Source organism: Strix uralensis, chromosome 4 (assembly GCF_047716275.1).
Source record: "Strix uralensis isolate ZFMK-TIS-50842 chromosome 4, bStrUra1, whole genome shotgun sequence".
Lineage (NCBI taxonomy): Eukaryota > Metazoa > Chordata > Aves > Strigiformes > Strigidae > Strix > Strix uralensis.
The window spans coordinates 20859406-20878002 of NC_133975.1; the positions used below are offsets into that span (position 1 = coordinate 20859406).

At 42.1% G+C, this 18597-nt stretch overlaps 2 protein-coding genes across 8 annotated transcripts in view; one reads left to right on the forward strand and one right to left on the reverse strand.

Moving 5' to 3' along the window:
- SEL1L3 (SEL1L family member 3) overlaps positions 1-16999 on the reverse strand; it is a 37888-nt gene extending 20889 nt beyond the window's left edge. Inside the window, exons 1-9 of one of the 3 annotated variants that reach the window (XM_074865937.1) lie at positions 16799-16999; positions 12050-12617; positions 10368-10494; positions 7423-7544; positions 5923-6038; positions 3159-3214; positions 2011-2143; positions 1291-1423; positions 415-561 (exon numbers count right to left, since the gene is read on the reverse strand). In XM_074865937.1, coding sequence (XP_074722038.1) covers positions 415-561; positions 1291-1423; positions 2011-2143; positions 3159-3214; positions 5923-6038; positions 7423-7544; positions 10368-10494; positions 12050-12617; positions 16799-16870 — 1474 coding nt within the window. In that variant the 5' untranslated portion in view covers positions 16871-16999. Of the gene's footprint in view, positions 1-414; positions 562-1290; positions 1424-2010; positions 2144-3158; positions 3215-5922; positions 6039-7422; positions 7545-10367; positions 10495-12049; positions 12618-16307; positions 16411-16798 lie in introns of those variants that run through there. The other 2 variants (XM_074865935.1, XM_074865936.1) reach the window with 2 other exon arrangements.
- Positions 17000-17199: 200 nt separating this feature from the next.
- Positions 17200-18597, forward strand: part of SMIM20 (small integral membrane protein 20) — a 34615-nt gene continuing 33217 nt past the window's right edge. For 2 of the 5 annotated variants that reach the window (XR_012628653.1, XM_074865947.1), the window contains exon 1: positions 17364-17712. Coding sequence is in view for 3 of the 5 variants with exons in the window: in XM_074865947.1 (XP_074722048.1) it covers positions 17604-17712 (109 nt within the window). In the remaining 2 variants the exon portion in view is untranslated. Of the gene's footprint in view, positions 17713-18597 lie in introns of all 5 variants that reach the window. The other 3 variants (XR_012628654.1, XM_074865949.1, XM_074865948.1) reach the window with 3 other exon arrangements.

An 18597-nucleotide genomic window follows, 5' to 3' on the forward strand; every position in this document is an offset into this window, starting at 1 on the left:
AAAAATAAAACACAGGATGCATAGTTATTGCAAGAGTTAAAATCAGGAACTGATTTCCCCTCCTTAATTTAATGGAACTGAGACAGATTCTGTTATTTCTCAATGCTGAAGGGTATTCTCAATGCAAACAACCAAAATTCCTAGAGATACAGGGTCCTATTGAACAGGAAGGGCAAATAAAAATCTAAAAGACCATCTCAAAGTAACTAACCACTAAAAATATAAGGGTATCTCTATTTCCTGCTACATAATAAGCCATCCTTCATTGGCGGCACAACATGTAAGCCACATGACATTCCTTTTCTAAGTTAGCTGATATGAAAAAAAATGTATAAAACATGAAGTCAAAGCATACTAACTTACATGACATATATTGTGGAGTTATTTAAGAACAATAAAATACAATATGATTACCATCTGGAGCACTGAAATCCATCTCTTGTAACAGTTTGAACAAAATGTGGTACTTTTCCCTGAGCTCTTTGCCCCACATGAAGGCATCACATTTGGATTTTTCTCCATATTTGTGAATCAGCTCCAAATAATAGTTTTCATAGTCACCTAGCGAAAACAATATATTTAAGACATGAAAGCTGATTTGGCTGGTCTTTAAAACAACCTTCTGGCAGAAAAAAACAATTTCTAGGGTAAACTAAAAATTCATGGACAAGATGAGCCCATCTGTTACACAAAGTAGTACTAAAAACTCATACAGTTAGCACAGGCCACTTACATAAGATTTCTTCTACTCTCTTCCGTACTCTGGTCATAATGCATGCAATTGAATTCTAATTGGAAACATAAGCTAGTTTTCAGCACACATTTAAGCTATGTTACTCTTCTTTCACAGAAGTGGTTGCTTTGCTATAAACCTGTCAATTACTGCACATTAGGCAACTGTGGCAGAGACATTCTAGCAAAACCCACCCATTTTTGGGAAAGGGCTTAGAATGCACGTGCCTTTAGGGTCATTTGGGAATGAAAGGGAAGAAAGGCAATTGAATAGCTTGAAAGTATTTCTTTGTCCCTTTATGCACTTGTCTTATAAGAGAAGAAATATCAAGACCATGATTTAAGTTTGTATTCCATGGCACAAAAGTCTTTGCAGGGACAAAAATATCAGTTTTAGCTACCAGTAACAAGGCTAAACTCTTCAAATTGCCTTTTTTCTTGTTATGGCTGAATTTAAGTTTACTTTTGATGATTGTTATCCAGATTCTGGTAAAAGGAAAGAAAGCAGGTCTCCAAAGATGACAGTTTAAAATTCGTATCTCACAGATCAACACTTACAACTTCTTCGTGCTTTTTCACCTTGCCTTACAGTGTATCTGTACTCATAAACTATTTCTTGAATGTCCATACATCTCTCATAGTAGAGTTCAATTTGTTCCACTGTTTCTTTGTCATGAAGAGGGTTAGAAATCTATAAAAAGGCAAATGATGGATAAATGGCATCTACAGTATCTGTTATTGTCTATGTTTGGCTAGTAGGCAAATACCAAAAGGAAACAGATTGTTTACTACAATCAGCTTATCTGGCACATCATGTTAATGTGCCAGACAACCTGATGCTGGCCACAGTAGACTATGACTTTAAACAGTCAGCATAATCCAAGAAACCATGTATGAACTTCCAAAATTGACCAAGCCTATGCGACTTTTACCATTGATTTCAACAAAACCATAAATTAATCAAATGTGTTCAATACTGGATCATCAAAATCTCTGGGAAACAAAGCAATACTGAAAATAAGTCCTCACTTAAATATAGATTTAGGAACATTGTTTTACATACTCACTTCTAGAAGTCTTATCTTTAAGCATCTGAAGTGGTAACTAACATTCCTACATTTCAACAGAAAATGATCATAATTTGGTTATATATTCCCAAGTACTATTATGCTTCACAGCAAGTTTATCACTTGGTAAGAGCTTCAGTTAAAAAAAAAAAAAACACAGCCATAGCTGGCTGCTAATATTTAAACATTTCCAAATACCGCTTTTGTTTACCTGTTCTGTTTCCAACACATTGAGACGATAGTATTTCACAGGTCCAAAAAATGCTTCAATACCATTTACATATCCACTGCCTCCAAGAACAAAGTATCCAGCAGTGTCATCATAATAGAAATCTTCCCTAAAACTTGAGAACATGAAAGAGAAGCTGTTTATCAAGAGGTACTACGAAAGAAAAAAAAAGAAATCCATATCTCAGAATTTCCATAACTGACAGCTTTAAACTCATTGCCAGTATCCTTCTTTTCTCATCTGTTTACTCTCAAAATCTAGTCTGCAATTTAGTGTGATAAATTCTGGAGTAAATTTAACAAACCCCTTGTCTACAAACATATTTAACCAGCAGGGTGTTTGATTTTTCTGACCTGTAGGTATCTTCTGCTGTTTTATGTATCATTACACAAGCTCAAAGATTTCAGTTCCACCTCTCCCTTGCACTTTTCTAAAATTGGCACGTGAAAATTTAAGTTACCTGTCTCCTAAACACTACTAGCTACAAATTTACCATTTCTGGTTTGTAAACCATAGCAGAGAAGGAACAACACTGAAGTCTGCCATGCAATTTACTGTTACATAGTTTCCATATTAAAAGGGATTTTTTTTTTTAATTATTTCACAAGAAAGAGTCACTCGTAAAATACCGCGAAAGAGAACAATTAAAGATCCATTTAAAAAAACCTATTCAGTTGCTTACAATAAAAGGATAGAATAGAGCAAGAACATTTTTTGGTAGAAATTTTGCTCTCTACCTAAGCAAAGCAGGTAACAATTTCACCGGTGAAATCCTGGCTCTCTCACAGCAACAGCAAAACCTCCCTTGACTTCAGTAACACCAAGACTTCATTTGAAGACTGATCCTAATGCCACTGACCTTCCAATCAGTTTTTAGTGAAGATTATTGGATTCTAGTACTAGATCACGCAGCATGTTAACTCAACTAGTTCATGGCATTAAAAAGTTATTCAGCTCATGCTCAATGTAAGCACAGTAATGCAAACTGGTTTTGAAAGTGTTGAGTGGAAAAGACCACAGACATTTTGAAAATTGGAAGTTCAGTTACAAACTTGTGCTCTCCTTCTCCCATTTTCCATAACCAAACACATACACACATATTACTTAACAAAGAGGAAAATGCTGCTTACGTAAAAGACTGATGATGATGTCTTTTCAAATTCTTCCCAACACTACTTACTTCGATCTAAAAGAACACAAAATATTAATGATAATAAACAAAATATTACAAGGTACACTTATTAAGCCATTTCAGCTCATAGTTCGGATTACAGGTGCAGCTTGTTGCACCTCCTCTGCACTAAAGAAGATGGTGTCATGTATTCGATATGTGTCAGAAGACTTTAATAGAAAGCGTTGGCACTGGTCTGTCCTGACCAATCATGAGCAACAAAAAATAGCAAAAATAGCACAGATGTTGCCTACTTCAGCTATTTCATTCCTGTGTTCAGTTACAACCTGTAGCTGAAGCTTTTATTCTTCCGAAGTGTGAAAGGCTGTTTTGCTTTTATATAGCAGAGATGCTAAATGAAGAGAATATTGATTTCCTCAGGAAATTGCAGCTTACAGGTGAAGAATGGCCATAAAGCTAATGTAACAGGCCATGATTTAAAAAAATCTGGGTTCAACTCCTACTTCTGCAAGAGGTGTACTTTCAGTAGACTTTAAGTGCCAAATGGTTAAAGGAATTCAGATGCCCGAGAAGGAAGACAAGATAAGATTTTCATACGCACTGGTATTGTAAAAAGTTGCCCAAGGACTCACAAAACAAAATTTTCTCAAGTGCCTTGGTACTTTTAGGGATTCATCTGCATCTTCAGATGCTCTTAATTTCTTGATGCCTCTATTTCCCAACCTTCCCTAATTTATATATTTTCTCTCAGATCACGCTGGACTAAATGTATCTAAATCAATGGAAATGAAATAATCACAGAATCATAGAATCATTTAGGTTGGAAAAGACCTATAAGATCATCAAGTCCAACCGTAAACTTAACGCTGCCAAGTCCACCACTAAGACATGTCCTTAAGTGCCACATCTACAGGTCTTCTAAATACCTCCAGGGATGGTGACTCAACCACTTTCCTGGGCAGCCTCTTCCAATGCTTGACAACCCTTTTGGTGAAGAATTTTTTCCTAATATCCAATCTAATTCTCCCCTGGTGCAACTTAAGGCCATTTCCTCTTGTCCTATCAGCTATTACCTGGGAGAAGAGACCGACACCCACCTTGCTACAACCTCCTTTCAGGTAGTTGTAGAGAGCCATAACATCTCCCCCTCAGCCTCCTTTTCTCTAGACTAAACAACCCCTGTTCCCTCAGCTGCTCCTCATAAGACTTGTTCTCTAGATTCTTTACCAGCTTTGTTGTTCTACTTTGGACACGAAGTGCCTAAATAAGGAGATTCTTCTGTACCTTTTGAGGATCGTAGCATTTAAAAACTTACTACAGGAAGACATGTCAATAAGATGGAATGGAACCACAGCTTTTATCTGTTCCAGAGAAGGGCTCTAAGTATGGAAATGTTTTTAAGTTAAGTCTTATTTCCTCTTTTTTTCCACAAGTGTTCATTAAACTCTTCATAGCTCCCTTATTTTGTCCAGAAGTGGAAATTTATTGACCACAGGTTTTATCTCACCCCTGAATAAATTCACTGTGCTCTCTGATGGAAGAGTATTTTTTCTTAATCTAATCGTACAAGCAATCCTCAAATTTCCAACAAATCAAGACTATATCAATATTGACAGTAACTTTCACCATTTGCACCTGAAGCTGAACTTCAAAATCCATAGGGCTATCCCTTTCCCATTAACTTAAATTATAACTACAGTTTAAACAAGCAGAAAAAGACGGTTCTGATTCTGTAAAACACTTTTTTCACTTTTCCTTTTAACAATATATTTAAAAGCATATTATATTAAAAGTAAACACATGATTCTACCTGATTTGCTTCCAACACAATCTGCTCCCCACTTACATACTTAAAAAAAGGTGGGGCACGAAGGAACAGCTGTAGTGTAGCCTGTACATTGCTCTCTCAGTACAGCATTGTCTCAGCTTTATCAGTCATTTACCTCATACTTTAAATCTGCTTAGTTGTTCTTGCCATTAATTAGCAATTATTTTTACAATTCAGAATGTAATCTATTTAACCATTTCCAAGGAGAAAGAAGTTGAGAAATAGAGGACTAAGGTTTTTGATTATTTTCACACCTTAATATCTTAATAGCTGGAGGTTCAGACAAGAACTTAGGCAGGGAGTTTCTGTTTTCAGAGCTGCGTTTGGAAGGTTTTGTGAAAAAAAATTGTGATTTGTTAAAACGTAAATTATGTATTTTATCTACTACAGAGGGATACTGTAATATTTTTTAGTCTTTTAATGCTAGTCAGTCTCATGCCACTTTGGCAAACTTGGAAACTGCATGTGCCTCCTGTTAGCTAACCCATCTATGCAAGAGGCATGCTACTGTACGGAAGCCCAGACACTTAAATTTTCGCATGAGAATGGTAAAAACACCTAAGCCTCCAAGTGCAAAGTCCCTCAGAGCTATTCACACCACGTAACTTAAAGTATCTACATAAGGTAACCAAGACAGGAGTCCTGGTTGCCTGTACAGTCAATAAAGTCTCTGGAGAGCAACCATGAACCAAGATAGCCTCTGAATACACAGTAATTCTAGGTTCTTATCTTAAGTATCTAAGTTGATTTCCCAAAGTTGGAGGGTCTGAACATCCCTGAACAATTTCTACTTTTAGATTTTTCATTCTTTTGCTATGTGAGCATGTACAATTTACAGTATTTCTCTCAGCCTCAGCTATTAAGGGGTTTGTCAGAGGCATAATCAAATTAGACAAATCTCAGACTTGATCGTGTAATTCAGTAGCACGCGTACCTGTCCACCCTTAAAAGAGAGATCCAGTCGAAACCACTGCTTCAAAGGAAGGCTGAAGCTAGTTTTCACTGCAAGGTCATCTCCTCTCATGAGGTGCATCTGAATATGCACATAACCTGACAGAGCAACAAAGGAAGAAAAAGGAAATAAACATCACAGAAATAACAACGTTAAGAATGGGTTTCCTAATATATTATTGACAGTGATTCTGTCTTCTTCATCCTCTTCCTCACCAGAGATCTGGGCATTTGCCAAGCCATACATCAGCTCTCACAGAATCCCAGGGAAACATGCTCCGCATTTCACTCACACATCTCAGATGCTAATGCCCAGGCTCCCACACGAAACCACAGATTCAAAATCACACACTAAACGCAAGGCAAACAGGGAGGGTGCTACAGTTGATCTCAAGCACCAGAAAGCAGACATGACTTGCAGCAAACAGCTGAGGGAAACAGCAGACAATGGTATCTACTTAACACTCAACTACTTGCATGTGAGAGAGCAACCACTAAGTACAAGATGACTCTACCCTCCACTACTTAGACCTGCAGAAGTTTTGGTGGTTACTCATGGTCTGAGCTCTTAAAACCAGAACAGACCGTTATGATAATCTAGTCTAACACTCAGAATAAAACTGGCCCTAAAACTTCTCCAAGCAAACCTCTTATCAAGCTGATAATTTCCAGTTGAGCTGCCATTTTTTCTGTTCTTCAAAGAAAAGCATACAGCATACAATGGATAGATTAATTATCTAGATTGGTTACAAGACAGAGAAAATAGAAATAGCAAAAATAACAGAGAGGAAAAGATTAGTTGTGAAACTTGCAGAGGGGCTTATGAGAAAGCCAGGTGTGCACTTCTAAAACTCTGCACACTGGTTTCTTCTGTGAGCCTGCCAGTCAGCCCCCAGCTGCCGAATTTCATTCTCTATCAGAGGCTGAAGAGCCAGCCATCTCCTGGCAGGGATGTTCCTCTACTGCAAGTGTTGCTAGACTAAGACAGTGCTACCTCTTAACTTTTTTCTGGATCAGGGAAATAGACTGTGCTTCTTGAACACTGTAATACAGGTACAGCCTTGAATCATTTGGACTTCTTCTGAGGCTATTTCAACTCGCAAAAATTTTCAGGTATAGTATGTATATAAGAATTGAGAACAATATTAAAATAATACTTCAATAATAATAACAAAGGTTGTTCACTAAGATAAGACTGTTTAATCCCAGTGTATGTATGTTCCTGACTTGCAAGATTCAGTCTATTCTCCTGACAAAGCAGACGTTTTCTGAAGTTAGCCAAGACTACATGCTATGCAACTATTTCTGTTTTATCCTATTAATTTAGTAGCTACTTTCCTACTGAGGCACTATAGTCAAAAAGAAGAATTTTACAAGGGATCAGTTTCACAAAATAGGATACTATATTTATAAATGTTATTCCTAGGCACAGATCTGTAAAGACTAAGTTAGACCCCTTCTGAAGGCTGTTAATATCCCTTACCTTCCTCATTTAGAAATACAGCAGGAGTACTATACATTTCTTTCAGATCAATAAAATAGAGTATACCACACAGATCCTTTTCACAGTGGTGGAGTAAATACAGCCAGATTGAAATGGTGAACCTGCATGAGCAAAAATAAACAAAAAATCCACGCCTGATGAGAAATCTCCCTATGTAATTTGAAAAGCATGCATTCCACTTTAATTTAGCAAACCTGTTTCACACATGTAATCTTTAGAACAGAACACACACCCTCTGCAGTGAAAACCTTCAGAGCAACAGTACTTAAGACTCTTGGAGCTGTGATGTCCTTTTAACCACCCACTTTTGTGGTAACAACATGAGAGGAGAGTAAGGGAGTGTTATCAGAATCAATTCCAGAATGCTGGGTCAGAGCTACTGCCAGATCCCACATCAATAGGGAACTGAAAACATGACTGAGACAACTTGGAGCCAACTTCCCACATGTGGGCTACAGTACAAAATCCTCAAATGCATGGTCTTATAATCTTGATTGTGGAACCCAGTAAAAACTAAGCTGTGTCTCCTATACTAAATGCCAACTGTGAAAATGTGCTTGGGAGAAGCAGTTAAAAATAAATCCAGCCTTTGGGTAGTACAGATAGGTATGAATAGCTGTCACAGAGCTATCACAGGATAAATAAAGGTGGAGACTGTGCATACTATGGAGCAGCGTAAATTAAAAGAACGAAGACCTGACAACACTATCTACTTAGAAATTTGTGTACAAAGCCAGCTGAGGCACTAAACGCAGAATTTATACCACAGTATCTAATTTTAAGGAGCTCCTCTGTGCCAGACTTGATCTGCTTCAGTGCTCTTAACAGAAACTTGACCACTTCTATTTCCATAGCAGTTAGGCCAATGCTGAACGCCTTTGAAAACCGTACCTCCTATGTACAACCCAGCAAAGCATTACGATTATTATAATCGCTGATGAAGAAGTTCTCTTTCCTTAGTGACTTTTAGAAGGAGATACTATTTGGGTTTTGTATTTCTATAATTAAGAAAATAAGTCAACATTTGTTTATAACACTTCGGAATTGGGTCAGCTTGCCTTGCTTCTCTCTCAAATTGCTGAACACAGAGTACCTTGTATCTTCTCCTAAACTAAACCAATATAGGTCTGAAAGCCTAACACCTGCTCTCCTGCTTAAAAAAAAATACAAGGGTGGTGAAGTTTCCCCCAATATAGTCTACACCTTAAATAGCTAATGAAACCATATCCTCCAGATATGGTACATGGGTGAGATAAAAGGGTCTGTAAATCACAATCACTTGTATATTGGTTGTTATGACCTACAGGCAAACACTGTGCTTCCAGAAATACTGCTTATGCTTATATATCGCTCTTTTCATCTTTCATCTCTGGCACTATAGCAAACTTAAATGCCGCAGTCTCCATTTAATCCTTGATTGCCAATCTGAGCACGTAACCGTTCAGGACAAATTACTTGGGACAGAGTTTGGGACAATGCTGACTCACTTCACATCCCCCATCACTGCAGAATGCCGTACAGCGTGGGTAGTCCCTGGCAGTCCCAGCCTATCCTTGCTGCAGGCTGTCCACTGGTAGCTAATTCAAATGACAATTGTCTATCTCCAGTCCTCCTTCTTTACAAATCCCTGACTGAAGTCAAGCAAGTAACTTCAGTTAGATCCATCTACTTCTGTTGGCCTTTTGGTGCAGCAGGGAACCACCACTCACATACAGAGAGCTGAAGGAAAACCCTCTTCCTCTTCTTAACAGAGCTACCCTAGGCTGTCACACAACCGCAACACAGAGGCAATGCTTTGTGTCAACACTGAAGACACCACCTGAAGGCAAGAGAGGGTGGAACTGTGTGGAGCAGGTAAAGAGCTGCATAAATTCATGCCATATATTCTCAACCAGAACTTGAGCGCCTCAGCACCAGAAGCAGAATGCAGCTGGGCTGGTGAGCAAAAGGCAGCAGGCTGTGCAATCCAGGTCATCACTCATCCTGAAGAGGCCAGGAGCTAAAAATTGCTCTGTACCTGTGACTCCAGAGCCATAGTTTGAGGGCTAGTAATTTGTATGCAACCTGTGCTATCTGGCAAGTCTCCTTTGTCACTCTTCTTGTGGTCACAGACCAAACGCAAACCAGCAGGCAAGTTCCAGTTCCTGTGATCATTTCCTATTTCTGTAATAATATTGCTGGGGTAACAGCATCTGGTGGAAGGGAGATATATTTATATATCTCTATATATACTTTTCCCTCTAAAGTTGCAAAATATGACTGAAGAGTTGTGACAGTTTTGGGAAGGGGTAGAAGAGTAGAGAAAGATGATCTTCCCAGAGCGATTCCCCTGTGACTGAATAGTGTGCAGGGGCTAAGGGGTTTTACTCCTGTCCAACTAGGAGTTTACACAGCAGTGGTGGAAGGAAACAATGTAAGCTCAAGCTGGAAGACTTATGACTTTATCACTAGTGGCTTGTCAGCTGCAAAATAGAGCATGAATTTATAGGGAAAAAGTTGCTCCACACTGCTTGCCCTTGCAAGAAACCCTACTCTGCACTTGGTCTGCAAACGATGTTTGAAATACAGATCTCTTTGTAATGCAGAAAACCCCAGGCTTGCTAGTCATGAGACAGCAGTCTGATCATGACAGCATGTAACAGCTAACTTACCCTAACTGTGCTTAACCAGCTCAGTTACACCTACTATTGGTATCTCTTACACAGCATGGCACTAACATGCACTGTAAGTATCTTTCTGAGGTTCACCTTAATCCTCTCCAAAACTGAAATCAGAGAACAGAAGGAATTGCTAAATAGTTTCCTTTTGAGCCTCTTCTCAAATTAGTAGGCAGTATTCCTTTAATCTGTGGTATAGCCTAAGAGTACATTTTACAGACTTCAGTAATCACTTACAGCCCACTTCAATTATTTGCCTATACTTACATGGGATAATCAATCTGGTGTCGTCTGACCGTCTCAAGTTCTCTGTTTTCAAATTGTTCAAATTTCTTCACGATTCCTGTTTTCTCCCCACTGGAAGCGTATATAAAGTTGAGAAACTGGACACCATCTGCAAAATACAATCTTTCTTAATCTGCCCGACAACAAGTATTGGTAACTAATTAATTAGCTCACACTCATGCAGTCAAACATTTGAATCACACAACAGATTAAAAATTAACACAAACCTTCAGTAAATCCTTAAACACAAGTTCACTCCCTTTTATTAAATACGTTACAGTCTTGGACTGAATATCCCACAAAAAATGAAATGGAGTCCATTTCCAGCTGGTATTAGAAGCAGGGAAAGAACAGGCTAATTTAAATCTAAGATACTTAAAGAACCAGTTAGTAAAGAAGAAATCTTCATTTATATTATTCGCTTAAATCTCATCCTATCTTTGGTTGTGCCTACATGACATTACTCCACAACTCTTGGACTTGCTCTCCATTTTCAGCTCTCCAGTTTACACTGTATGTATGGATAGATACCAATTCTGTTCTTAACTGATATGCCTAATCCTGTAATAAATCTGATAAAGCTGCCCCCGCTAAGAAACAAAAAGATCTTCAAGGCCACGACATATCATCAGCTTTCCTAGAAAACCCCACAAAACAAACAAAACCCAAAAATCCAAACCCCAAGCAATTTTTTTTTAAAAAAGCTTGTAACAATAAATTTGAATAAAATGCTATTTTCTCCTATTTGTTGTTGTTTTCATCTATAATATAATTAGATTATACATAAGATGTTTCACACTGTTGTCAGATATCACATGCTGTCTCCAACAAGTATTTTAGAAAGCCCCTGAATGAAGCAACATCATTGCTTGCCTGTTTGTCTTCAGAGCACTTACATGCCAGTGCAGTGAAAATAAATGACAAAAATACCATTATAGGATTTTCTAGGACAGAACCCTTTAAAAGCAAATAACAATTTTTCTTTTAGGTTCTGCTGTGAATATATATTGAGGACAAAAGGAATTATCAGCAGGTGCAAAGCTACAGATAGCAGATGGAAAAAAGAAAATCACAACTCAGAGAAAATCTAGAAAGCAGAGTTGTGAGTTTCAGTAATTTATACAATTGGCAAGACACCTTTTTTTATTTAAAACTATTAATTTTTAAAACAAAAGTGCTTGTCCATGATGTACTATAAAGTTTATTTTACTACAAAGACTTTAATAGGTTTCTGAGCGTGTAGCCATCATCTTAAGCAGAAGCAGACCACCTGTGTGAGAATTATGTGTGTAAGAACTGCAGGACTGACCCTCAAACAATACAGTAAGGGACTGAACAACTCCCTCTAAAAACAAAGTAATGATGTCCACAGACATCAGTGGGTTTTAAATAAAGTTGATTGAATACACTTAGAAAATAGAAGGCCACGCTGCTACAAATCTCCAGGCTGGCTGTGATGAAACAATCCAGCTCTGAAGGACATGACGGCTTCAGTCATTTGCAACTCTAATCCTACAGTTATGAACCTTACGTATGCAACAATGTTTGTCAAGTAAATCATTCTACACAACATTTACTACAGGTATGAACTTTTTAACAGCTCACCAAAGATGCTATTTGGGTCCCATTAGTTTCCTTGAGGAAAAAAGTGACATTACACCTACCACTTTCATGAGGGCATTGAGGTATCCTGTTTGCCTGGAGGATCCACAAATAGTCAGTACCCCATTGAAGACAAACTTTGTGGTCCTTATATGGGCGTTCAAAAGGTGGAACTGCTTCTAAAAAAGTGTAATTCTTGGCAACTGCATCCTGGTAGTCTTCATTCTGCTCAACATCATAGCTGCTAACTGATTTGTGGCTAATCCATGCATATAATATCACACTGTGCACTATTATTGAGTTTCTGATGATATAATCATCTCTGTAAACCATGATGCTCGGAAATTTCAAATGTACTTGTCGAGTTCTGCTAACATAAAGGTTCTTCTCATCCTTCCATCTCCTTCTATACACTGGTACACCAGTCCTGAACTCGGAGGAAGCTACTGCTTCCAAGTTGATGATACAAGGCTTAGAACATAAATATTGAACTGAAACCTCAGAACTGTTAAGAACTTTCTTTTCTAAAATGTTTAAATGAATAAAGTCCACATAATCCATGTTTTGTTCAAACTGCGGAGTAACTGCCGTTGTCCGTAATGTCTCCTTTCCAAAGGATGGTACAAAGTTCTGGAAAAAAAAACAAAACCCAAACAATGTTAACCAGAGAATCTAAGTTTACGTGACTACTAATATACTTGCAGCAGTAACAGAACGCTGCACAAGCAGAAGGTTTATATACCATACTCCAAAATACCAGGATTCTTTCACACAGCAAGTAGATGTGGATTACTGAAGAGCTACCATCAACGTTATAATGGTAATAACTCCTCTATATCAAGTTCTCAAAGTTACACATGGTTCTACAAACAAACTGTATTTGCAGGGTGTACCCTTCAGCCCTTCCGCAAGTGGAATCCGGTCTAAGATACTGACTTACACGTCATGCTGTTTAAACATGCTTCAAGGATCTGGCCTAAAGAGTATATACTAAAATGTACTGGCATCGTATTGTTGTTCACTAGTACTGCTGCAGCCTGATGTTTCTGTATCTTTTTAAAAAGTTAGCTGATTCTGCTACCCTCATGCAGGTACCTAAGGACAGAATAACAACTAAGGCAGCTCACAGTGGTTTGCTGAAAATGAATTAATGTTCATGAGGTGTTTAGGAACTTATTATTGAAATGTTCCTATCCTGAAGACAGACTTACAAATCTGAGCAGAAGAACCAGCAGGCAGCATTCGCTCAACTTTTGCTCTCTGCAGCTATGTACATTATAACATACTTCGAGAGCGAGTGCTTGGACATACACCAGGATTATCCTCCATGCTGAAGTTCTTGTCTCTAAGGTTTCAACCAGCTTCTTTTCCTTCTGCTCTGCAGTCAGCGTCCGGCTTGATGCACTGCCAAGAATACTGAGGATTACTCAGCTCAGAGGGCCAGCCACCAGCACAGCACTTCTGCCAGATCCCCTGATCCGTCTAAAATATTCAGAACTGGCACTTAGGATTACCAGGGAAGCTGGTTGTTAAGATTGCTTAAAACGAGAAGATCTGTCTTGGGTGACTTTTAACTTTGCTAAGCTTAAACAAATCGAACTGAAATTTATCTTGGATATCTACCTTGGATTGATGGCTTTTTCACTGGGAGTCTCAAAGATTTAAAAGCTTCAGCCAATTCGTTAGTACATTCATATCATCAGTACTATCAGAATTATGTGCTGTGCACCTGGAGGACAAGACCTTGCCCATAATTAATATGGTGATCATTAAAAATCCCTAACGATGAACTACTTTGTTTTTTATTTCTTAAGAATATATTGACACTCCTTGAGAGCTATACTGAAAAAACATCAAGCCAGCAAAACCTGTGAAGGTATAAATATTAGGAAAAGTCAGAACTAAGTTTACCTATACTAGTTCCTTGTTACTATAGATGAGGACTTTGGATTTAACTATGTGATCAAATGCTATTTTTCCCCTGGATCCCTGCATTCTTAAAGGCACAAAAGAGCTCTAGAGTCGCAAATAGAACACAACTGTGCATCGAGGAGATTATTTACCCCTAGACCTTGAATTTATTTAAGGCAGAAGCCGGAAGACATAACATTTGGATGAGAGAGCTGGGTATCATTGCTAGCAGCTGGGTAACTCTAGATAACTAGATTTATTTAGTGGTCTTTCTGAACGTGTCACTTAAACCACTTTCCACAAGAACAACTGAGTGCTCTTTATCTTCTTGTGTCCAACAAGAGACATGGAAGCCAGATGTGCAGAACACTCAAACATGTGTGTAAGCACCAAGATATATGCTATAAAAACGCAAACCACTCCACAGTGTCAGTATCTAAGCTTTCTACAATAAGTAGTCTCTTCAGAGTGACAGCCCTCCTCTCTGCCTCATTTCCCATTCTATAGAATGGATATTGTAAAAATGATGTGTACCGAATAGCAATAGGAGGCTAGTGTCCATTGGAAAGGTTACCACCATATCATGTAGTAACACACATTCACAAATACGGATATAAAAGTTGATGAGAGAACCTTAATTTTAATACTAATTTAAATAGCCTTTAGAGCTTGACTTGACAAAGATACTATTCTTTTGTTTTCTACATTATTATTCTTTGGTTATAGATACCTCTAAAAGCATTAAAAGCACATAGCAGCACCACAAATTATTCTAAACGTCTTCTACTTGATGGTTATCATTCATATTTCTTACATATTTTTTTATCTCACAACAAAGAGCACTTGAAAACAGTTTAATCTTTGTGATACGGGGACTATATCATGAGGAAGATGATAATATATTACAGAAGTAATGCCATGTGGTTGTCACAAAATGTAGAAGTCTACCACGTAGACACTACAAACCATTGTGGTATCACTGTGTGCTTACCACATACACACATTTACTGTCAAAATGCACACAGCCAGCTCTCAGTTTTTTCAGGGCTTTATTCAATAGAGAGATATGGAAGCTGGCCTCCAGCAAAACAGTTTGGGTCTGGCACAGTTCATTAACAAAGATGCAGCAGTGTATGAACGTGGCTGAAATTTTGTGGTGGGGATCCCAAGGTAGTAAGCTCTGCAACCCAAATCCAGTTCCACGTAGAACAAACTCCTTGACGTTCCTAGAGCACTTAAGCACGATGTACCAACTACTGATGCATAAAGTTAGCTTCAGCCATGCTGGTGTTACTGTGTTTCCCTTAGTGTCTGTTCTGCTAACTGGGTCCCACAGAGCTACCCAGGAAACTCTTCTTTCTATCCTTTGGTGCATGGGTATTAGTTGAGACACATGCTGCAAAAATGCATGAAGCACGTTTGGGTCTGCTGTTACACCACACCTAACAAACCCTTCAGGAGGCTCATCCAGTAAGGAGCACAGTGCAAAGACTCCTGAGCAACCTCGCACCAATGCTCACAGCTGTGGCAGAGACTGCAGACCATAAACTCTTCCAGACCATGGCCAAGTCTCTGTTACCACTTGGTTGCCTGTACACAGTGCTCCCCAGCACACTGCATAGCATGTGTATTACCTAAATGTCCCTACTCAGTGAGGAACTCTAGTTCTTCCCTCTCCAATATTTCCGACAAGGCAGCGTTAATGGTGCATCACCTCTGACTACAGAGAGTGAGGATGAAAGGATTACACAATGAGTGTGATTATGAGATTTAAATATAAAAGTTTCCCAGCAAAGAGGCCAGCTATGATGGATTCAAAATGTTACCATAAACTAGGCAGAGTTCAACAAGAAAGACATAGAGGCTTTGTTGTGTGGAGCAACTCAGCCACAAAAGCTGTAAAAGTTTTTTTCTTAATCTTTTCCTTAAAACTTGATGAATCTGAATGAATTTGTCCAAGTCATCCCACCAGATGTTGGGATAAAAACCACTGTGGGAGGCAAACACAACAATTGGTAGGAAAGTAAAAAATTTCCATAGTGTAATATTACAGAAATGAAGAGAAACCATTCTTCCACTTGCTGGAATAAGATCTCAGCATTACCCTCCCCGAGTTCACCTCTGCAGAAGTTCCACATAACCCTATGAAACTGCACCTGTTTGCATGAAGCCTGAAGATAACCGTAGTCCTTTACCTGTGAACTCCTGCCACATCATGATAGATTTTAAGATCCATGAAAAGGAGACACAACAAAAAGGGTGCTGACCTGCTCCCAGTCAGCATCAATACGGTACAGGCAAAGACTGTAACCACATTTTGTGTTTAGCAGCATAAAAGAGGAAAAAGTAGTTTAGTAGATGCCCCTAAAATGCAGTTGTTTCCGTAAACCAGTGCAGCACCATACTCACACGTGCACCTGTAAGTAGATGTCAGAGGCTCCCCCTTCTTTCACATCCAGAAATTCCACGTCACCTGGGACGGAAGCTTTTTAACACTTTGATTTAACGACCTGACGTTCCCCTACTCGCTAAAGCAGCGTAACCCTGGGGGATGCTGCCGAGGGTGCGGGGCCAGACCGGACAACCGCCGGGCTGCTCCGAGAGGCGACCCGGGGCCCCCCGCGCACCCCCCGGACACCCGTTCCTGGCCCCGGCCGGGGCCGCGCCTCCCGCCTCCGCCCTCCGCTCACAACCCGCAGCCCCGCACCGGCCCGGCCGAGCGCGGAGCCCCGCCGTGACGCCGCGGGGTGCCGGGCAGCCCCCACCCGCGGGGCTCGGCGCTCACCCGGGCGCCGCCGCCCGGCCCGGCCCCTCGCCGCGGCCACCATCTTCCGCCGCCACGGCGGCGGGCAGGGCCGGGCCAGGGTCCGGGGGCAGGTGCGGGGTCGGCTGCCACTCACCGTGAGGAGGAGGAGGAGAAGCAGAGGGAGGCGGCGGCGGGGCGCGGCGGGGGGCTCAGCCGGGGGCCGCATGATGCTGCGGAGGCGGCGCTGCCCAGCGCGGCCGGGATTGAGCGGCCGGCCCCGCCGACCAGGATGCGGCAGATCCGGCTTCCTGGAGGAGGGGCCGCCGCCCGGGCCGGGCAGGGCCGCGCCTGGCCCCGCGTCGCCGCCGCAGGTGCGGAGGGGTGCGGAGGGCGCGGAGGGGCCGGGCCGGGCGACACCCGGGGGCCGAGACTCCTGGGGAGGGCCGGGCCCCCGCGGCCGTGCTGTGAGGCACCTCAGAGCCCCCCGCGCCCCCCAGTACAACAGGCACCGGGCGGCGTCCCGGGAGCGGCGCGCCCCGGGCAGGACCCCGGCGCAGGGCCGCGCCCTCCCTCCCGGCGGCAGCGCAGCTCGGGGGCTCCGCGGCGGCTCCCCGCGCCCCCGCGCCTCGACTCTGCGCGGCCAGCGCGGCCCCGGCCCGGGGCAGCCCCCCCGGTCCCGCTGGCGGCCGCGGGGTGGCTTTAGGGTGGCGAGGCAGGGCAAGGGCTCCTCGCAGCTGCCGTCTGCGGCCCCGCAGGCGCCGCCGCTCGCCCGGTCAGGCGCGGCAGGAGGAAACGCGGCGGGTGTGTAACGGCACCGCGCTGTGCCCCGGCCGCCCGCCCGCGCGGGGGCGCTGCCCGCCGCCACGCCGCTCCTGCCGGGCCGGGCCGGAGGGGGCGGAGTCCGCCGGTGTGCCGGAAGCGGGGCCCGCACAGCTTCCGGGCTGTGGCCGCCGGCGGCGATGGCCAGGCTGTTCCGCACGCTCGGTATCTTCGGCGGGTTCGTGGCCGTGGTGGGGGCGGCCCTTTACCCCATCTACTTCCGGCCGCTCCTGCAGCCGGAGCAGTACAGTGAGTCCCGGGCGGGGCGGGGGGAGCGGCCCGGGCCCGGCGGTGCCGCTGGGAGCGGGTTTGTGGCGCGGCGGGGCGGGGACGGGAGCCCGGGTGTGCTGGGGGCTGCCTCTGGGTGAGTAACTCCCGAGAGATTTTCTGCTCGTCTAAAGATACTTAAAAAAAAAAATAGTTAAACTCGTCGTACTCTTGTTTCAAGTTATTGGCCAGCATGTGATGAAGAACACCCTTCAGGTGTTCTCTGAGGCGGTGACGAGAGTTGAGATGCAGTTAAGGAAGCAGTTAAAGGTCCGGGGGCTGGAGCACCTCCCTTAGGAGGACAGGCTGAGAGAGCTGGGGTTGTTCAGCCTGAAGAAGGCCCCGGGGAGACCTTATTGCAGTCTTCCAGTACCGAAAGGGGGCTTATAAGAAAGATGGGGAGGGGCTTTTTAGTAGGACTTGTTGTGATCGGATAAGGGGTAATGGTTTTAAACTAAAAGTAAATAGATTCAGACTAGATACAAGGAAGAAATTTTTTATGATGAGGGTGGTGAAACACTGGAACAGGTTGCCCAGAGAGGTGGTGGATGCGCCATCCCTGGAAACAGTCAAGATCAGGTTGGACGGGGCTCTGAGCAACCTGATCTAGTTGAAGATGTCCCTGCTCATTGCAGGGGGGCTGGACTAGATGACCTTTACATGTCCCTTCCAACCCAAACTATTCTATGATTCTTTAAGCTGTTTATGTTTTCCAGCTGCAGTTGAAAAGTTTAACTTAAAACATAGTAACAGATTTTTTTTACCAATTGCGATGATTGGCTGGATCTGGCCTCAGTCTGCAGAGTCTTCTCTGAAGCTGACTGCTGAGGAAATTTCACTTCCCTTCTAGAAAACCAGAACACCCCA